Source organism: Mustela nigripes, chromosome 4 (assembly GCF_022355385.1).
Source record: "Mustela nigripes isolate SB6536 chromosome 4, MUSNIG.SB6536, whole genome shotgun sequence".
Lineage (NCBI taxonomy): Eukaryota > Metazoa > Chordata > Mammalia > Carnivora > Mustelidae > Mustela > Mustela nigripes.
In genome coordinates, this window is record NC_081560.1 from 102178957 (window position 1) to 102185866 (window position 6910).

General features: G+C 38.8%; 1 protein-coding gene across 1 annotated transcript; it reads right to left on the reverse strand.

The window, feature by feature from the left end:
• Positions 1–2728: 2728 nt before the first annotated feature.
• On the reverse strand, positions 2729–5640 carry LOC132016373 (small ubiquitin-related modifier 2-like). The gene is made up of 3 exons (XM_059397612.1): positions 5506–5640; positions 5329–5446; positions 2729–2802 (listed from the first exon to the last, which is right to left on the reverse strand). Exons 1-3 carry the CDS (start codon positions 5638–5640, stop codon positions 2729–2731), a joined length of 327 nt encoding a protein of 108 aa, XP_059253595.1.
• Positions 5641–6910: the final 1270 nt, after the last annotated feature.

Below are 6910 nucleotides of genomic sequence, written 5' to 3' on the forward strand. Positions count from 1 at the left end.
GTAGCAGTGTCAAAATAACGAAGACATGGAAAATGCTCCATAGATAAAATAATTATTTCTTTAGGATATGAAAGAGTTGCACCAATTCCTGGAACTAAAGAATCAATGTATCTTAACTAATTGGACTAGAAGTTGGTCATCTCTGTTTTAAAGATGTCCTAGCTATTGCAAACTGAAATAGTCCCTTAATATATCTGATGGGAAAACCAAAGAGATAAAAGCATCCTTTAGGATTTTCATCTGTCAGATAAACAGATGTCATTTTTTAAATAGTAATTAATTTAAAAAGCCCTTAATTTAGAGAATGCCAGTTGTATTGATTTCACTGCTCTCCTCTGGTCAGTGAGCAGGTGACATACAAAAGTCTTGTCTTTAGTTGAGCTGATGGCAATGGCTTGCGACAAAGGAAAAATATTCACTTTTTACTGGTTACACTGTAGGATGTGCTGTTTGAACACGACATTAGAGATGGATCAGCTCCTATCTGACAAGGTCCTTGGTTGGCATTAGTTTAATTAGTTTTCTCTGGAAAACCACATGCTCCGGAAGAAGCCTTCAAGGAAAATGTCACTGCCATGAAGGAGAAAGTAGACAGGTGCTTCTTATACTGTGCAGTTATCTCAGATCCCAAGAATGTAATTTCTTGCAGTGAAGGATTTATTTGGTCTAACATAGTGGTCAGGTCTCCTAAAATATTTTCCATTTGTAAACTAAAATATCTCAGTAGGTGAGGCTATTTTTAAGTGTCAGGGCTTATCAGGCAGCATTTTAGAAACTTGAGCATTATATAAAACCCATTTTAGAAAAGTAGCAGACACTTGCTATTAATTTAGATTATTTTTATTATACTGTTACTTAAAATACAACAAACGCTGTGTTGCACTGAGCAGAATCACCATGTGCACACACTGGGTTGCCTGGGCAATAAGCAAGAAAGGACCAGGAGATTCATCTTCTCCCCCTGCCATCAGCAGCTCCCTTCTTCTGACACAAGACCTGGACTGCCTTTTGCAGACTACTCCCGAGATTGCTGGTGCCCACATCCCCAGTGTTGCTCCAGTTACCCCCATGGACAACTTTATTCACATACCTGCCCAGTAAAGGGGACACCCACATGGGGAAGCTCCCCTACATGTCCATCAAATTACACTGGCCTTGGCTTTCCTCTCCATGTGGTGATGGAAAAAGGGTGATCCTGTGCTTTCCCTTATATTAATCTGGCCTCTTTAGTTTTTTCTTTGCTCGATATGCCCTATCTTTTATCATTTTCCGTATGGAATTTGTCCCAAACAATGATGGAGAGTGTTGGGAGCTAGTTTCTATGACAAACATGAAATTAGGTGAAAATGCCCTGAGTTTGGCTCTTCTACAACCAGGAAACTAAATTTTTAAAATTGAGTACAAGTATAAAAAAGTCATACCAACAACATTAATGTCATGTAATAATCAATTGTTGTTTGGGTGAAACCAAAGCATCCAAATTGAGTTTAATACAAGAAAAGAATAGCCTTAATTTCGCTAGTATGTTAGTCTACTTCTGTATTGTAACTGGAAAGATATTAATTTTAGAGAATGCCTGTTTGGAGAAGTTCAATGGGAAAAGTGTTATTCATAACTTTAAGGCCTTTTTAGTACGTAGACCTCCTATTTAACCAAAATTATGCAAGCAAGTAATTGTTGAGTGCATATTTTGAAGAGATGCCACATGGTGGCATAAACTAGTCAGAGATGACTAGTTCATCTTAAAATAAGGTCAGCATTGCGATGTTATTGAATCTATAATAAACAGGTGCTTAATCCATTTATTCCCAGCATTGCAAAAAGAAAAAGTGTTCATTGTAATTCCAGGAGTTGCTGCTAGTGAATTGTTCATTAGTACAGAGCAAGATAGGTTAAACTGTATGTCATGTACATGCCTGAAATGAGAAGAGAAGGCCCATTGTCCACTTGGTGTGGACTCTTTGAGTTTTATGAACTCTGTACCATGAGCTGTGTGAAAACCTACATCTTCCACCACTGTTTTCTAAAACATGAAAAGATATAAAACTTATGTGTGATCTGGCCATTGTTTCATTCTTTCATTCACTTACTCATTCATTCACCCAAAACACTGAGCACATATCATGTGACAGGCACTGTTCTAAGCAATTGTGCACCTCACTGAACAAAACAGGCAAGATACTGGTCTTCATGGAGCTCATACTTTAGCAGGGATAGACAGAAAATAAGAGATATATGACAGAGTTAGTTTTATAGTGTGTTGGAAAACGATAAATGCACTTTGCAAAGAAAAGTAGAATGGGGTCAGGGCAAATCCTCCAGATGGGAATGTGCCTTGTGGGTTCAGGAAACAGTCAGTGTGGCTACATATGAGTGAGTTAGGGTAGAAGAGGAGGGTGGTGAAATGAGGGCAAGGCTGTGTAAATGCTGAGAAACCACAGCAGCCACATGGGCTGTTACTCTGAGAGGAAAGGAAAGCCACTGCGGCTTTTTGAGTGGAGGCACCATGTGATCTGACTTGCATTTTGGAAGGGTCACCCTGAAAGGATGGAGGTGCCTTCAACCAAGGGGGGAAGCAGCAGGTGGGGCAGGTATGGGGGTGAAGTGAGATAAGGAGTTCAGTCCTGATCTGATTAACTTGGGAACCTCTGGTAGGCATCCAAGTGGAGGAGTAGTTGGACACAAGGGTCTGGGACTTGAGAGAGAGGTCTGTGCCAGAGATAAAGATTTAGGAGTCAATGAGTGTACAGATGGCATTAAAGCCAAGGGACTGAATGAAGGAGACACAGGGAGTAGATGAAGCTAGAGGGAAAGAAAGAGGACAAAGGTCACAACCGGGATTCCCCCATAACCTGGAGGATGTATTTCCTGAAACTTGCAGGAGGTCTCAGAGTAGCAATCAGATGGTCCAGACGACACAATAACTGCATTGTTCCAAATTATCATTAGAGTGAAAACATAATTTATATGTCATGCCAGAGGACTCAGAGCCCCTGATCATCATCTATGGATCCTCATTTGAGAAATCTTGTCCCACCAACTCAACCATGAGCAACTTCAAACTGAGATGGATTAATGTGACTCTATAATCATGCTTATGACTGATTTGCTCCAGAGAATGATTTTCACATTGATGCCTTGTTCTACTTTATGACTGTATCTGAAAAAAAAAATACTGAAAATATTCTACACCATAGAAAATATAGCAAAACTAGAAATGGGTGTTTAAAAAATAAAGAGTTATGATATTGTCCTGCCACAGCCCAGTGGGATATATTCCACTTGCCGTGGGGATGCTTAGCCTAGAGCAGTGTTGTTGATAGGGGTTCATGTGTCCTGGGCTTCAGTCTTCAGGTCTTGAGGATCTTAAAACTCTTCGTCAGCACTGAAAGGTCTGGAACTCACCTGCAGCAACAACACTTTCTCTCATCCCTGTCAGCATATCCTTTCATGCACCGTACAAAAGATGTACCCATCTGGAATCTGATTCTGGTACAGTGGCTCAAGGTGTTGAAATCTCTAGGGCTTCTTTTAAAAAATACAAAGATCAAAGGAGAACCTGATCCCAAGCGGCTTCTACCTCTTGACATGGAAACACTGCTAATAATGTAGGGATATATGAAAAAGAAGCACGGAACCCGTATATTCGGTGAAGGAGGGGTATGACAGAAAATCAGCCTTGCCTGGGAAACCATTCCCACCTTCCCAGGTCTTGCCCACTGGCACCCACGAGAGGTGCAGTCAGAGTGCCCTCTCCCCCTGCTGGCATATGTGGAACATGTGTGGACCAGTCATCCTGAGTAAATCTTCCAGCACATTCTTCTGCAGAAATGTCCTGAAACAAGTTCTCATTCATGCACTGACAGGGTTCAGTTAACTGAGCTTCTGGAGCTTTCCTGGATGTATTTTAATGAGAAAGTTCACATTGCACATTACGATGAACTCAGAATACCATAAATTGTAACAAAAGATTTATTCATTTCTTCTAATTTGTCATAATTTATAATCTGGAATTGTGTATCAATATTTTTCCTGTATTATTTTTTATATGTTAGTAGTTTGCACCTAAAACACTTTGAAAGTTGTATTCATTGCATGTACAATTATATAGTATATAATGAAGATATTCTTTGCATATATATTTTTCCAGTTTATCAGTTCCTTTATGTAGAAAAAGTATGGTCTTGAAATGCTGAATATTTTTCAAAGAGTGTTGTACTAGGCCCAGCAATTCAAGGTGCATTTCATGGAAAAAGAATAGAGAAGCAGAAGATCACATTGATTTCAGCTTTGCTTTCTAAAAGAGACCAATTACAGCACCAAAAATGCCAGTTCATAACTATATTACACAAAACAACAGAATCTTAACATTATAAATAGCCAAAATATTTCTTCTGTGATTGCAGGGAAGAGAATTTTCCTATCTTATATTCCAAAAGTGTAATCTGATGCCTGGAATTTAATGCTTGCAAATAAAGCTAAAATGCACTATTTCTTTCTTTGAATTATTTCTAAACTTTTCATCAACAAGAACCACAATGATGTTTTCAACAGATAGGCTCACAATTTAAATATGGTTGGAAGTGTGTTTCTATCAATTCGTTTATATATATATACTTTTTCTCCTAACAAAAATTTTACTTGCTATTGTAGAAAATTAAGAAAATTCAGGTAAAGGATAATGCTGCTTATTATATAGAGAGAATGCTTTTCTTTTCAATTAATGAACTATTTATATCAATTACTCAGGTCACAATCTTTGAGTATAGTAGATAGACTCGAATTCATTTTAAAAATAAAATGAGGGGAGAATTAAAACTAGATACTCCTGGGATGCCTGGGTGGCTCAGTTGGTTAAGCAGCTGCCTTCTGCTCAGGTCATGATCCCCGCGTCCTGGGATCAAGTCCCACATCAGGCTCCTTGCTGGGCAGGGAGCCTGCTTCTCCCTCTGCCTCTGCTGCCACTCTGCCTACTTGTGCTCTCTCTTTCTCTCTCTGACAAATAAATAAAATCTTAAAAAAAACCAAAAAAAAAACCTTGATACTTCTAAATAAGTCTTAAGTGAAAAAGAAAGTTAAAATCAAACCACAGACTATTAGATAAGACATTATATTAGATGAAATAATGAGATTGGGTTAAAAGAAAATCATTAGCTTTATTTATCTTTTTTTTGTGTGTGTGTGCACATACACAATTATTTTATGTACAACAAAGGAGTGGGGAAGAGGAAAATGAAAGGACAGAGAAAACTGTTTTGTAGTAGTCAGGATGTGGTGGAACCAAATTGTGGTTTTGTGATTGAGACTGTCTTCTTGGTCTGGAGGAACAGAGTTCTGGAGTCAAGTAGCAGGTTCCCTTTTCAGTAGACACCTCTGTCTGCTGCTGGGACACATCACCTGTATCCTCACCCTCCATTTCCAGCTGTGCAGGTGTCTGTTTCATTGACTGGCCGCCCATCAAATCAGAATCTGCCTTATCGACAAACCCTATTGCAGTCATTAGGCTTTCCTCAGTTTACTAATTGGTGTTCGTCTCTTAATCCTACACCGCACCACAGAACCACCCCGCCTCTCCACCTTCACAGTAACCCGATTCTTGTTCTCGGTCTTGACTCCATCCTTGGGCTTTTCGTTGGCCATGGCCACCGCTGGAGTCACCTGTGGTGCTGCTTCACGTAAGGGGTGATAGGTCCACACCCAGCGAGGCAGCCCCAGGAAGAGGTGGTGGCCTCAGTGGAGAGGGAAAAGCCTTGGCTTTAATATGATTATTCAACAAGAAACAATATGTGGTTAAGCATTCAATAGAATAATCTGGGCAACACAAATAAATAAAAGACACCGTAAAGAAAAAATAGGATTAAGCATTAATAACTTCTTAAACAAGCCCACAAAGAATAGAATCGTTTATTTAAGAGCAGTTAATCCCCCACTGTTTTTAGTTTTGCTCACTGGAGGAGAATCCCTAAGAGAATTGGATCTGTAATTTATAGTGCTGTTTTCATTGGTCTCTTCATTATTCACGGCAATTACAGCTTTGTTTTAGATTCTGCTTTTGATTTATGAAATGGGCCCTCCTTGTTCAAGTGATTCCTTCTTTTCATTCTAGTTGGTCCTGTATTAGTAGTCACTTCTGCTCCATATTTGCGCTCATCTGGTGTGTCCTGGTCCATCTCTGTGAAAAATAAGCTTCGCTTCAATTTGGTTTACATGTTTTTCTGAAGCAACATTTAGCTACTTTGGTTTGCCCAAACCGGTTTGAAAACTGTTCTCTTCTGAAGATGGAATTTGCACCACTTGTTCTTATCTTAGTTAATGCAATTGTGTTTCATGCTTGTTTGGTTTATCGTTCACTTTTTTGGTGCTTTCATGGGTTTTATTTATTTATTTTTCTGATGTGTTGTATTTTGTCTTGCTACTGATTTGGAAAACATAGTCTGTTTGAGAATATCTTTCACTAAAAATAGGGAAACATTTATTGTCCTGTCATCTTAATATTATCAATAAAGCCTCAGTGCCTGGCATAAGGTGAAGAATTTCGATTGCTTTAATTTTTTTCTCTGCTTCTCCGGTTGTGTGAGAATGATCTCAGATTTTAAAACCATTTTTGACCTTTTAATTACATATAATCAACTAAACAATAATCATTCACTAAGACCTTATTTTGTCTTGTTGTTATCCCTATTGCTCCCCTCACGTACCTTTTTGAGTATTTTTAACATGGCGTGCGTGTTTTGCTCTCTGAATACTTACCTACATCAGAGTATGGTTATCATCTCCTACGTTGTGATGATAAATTGTTATAATTGGGAATCCCTGGCCACATTCTTTTCCCTGAAAAATTCTGTGGATATTGTTCCACTGTCTTGGCATAATTCCATTGCAGAGAAGATGAGCCTAAGTCTGTAGTTAA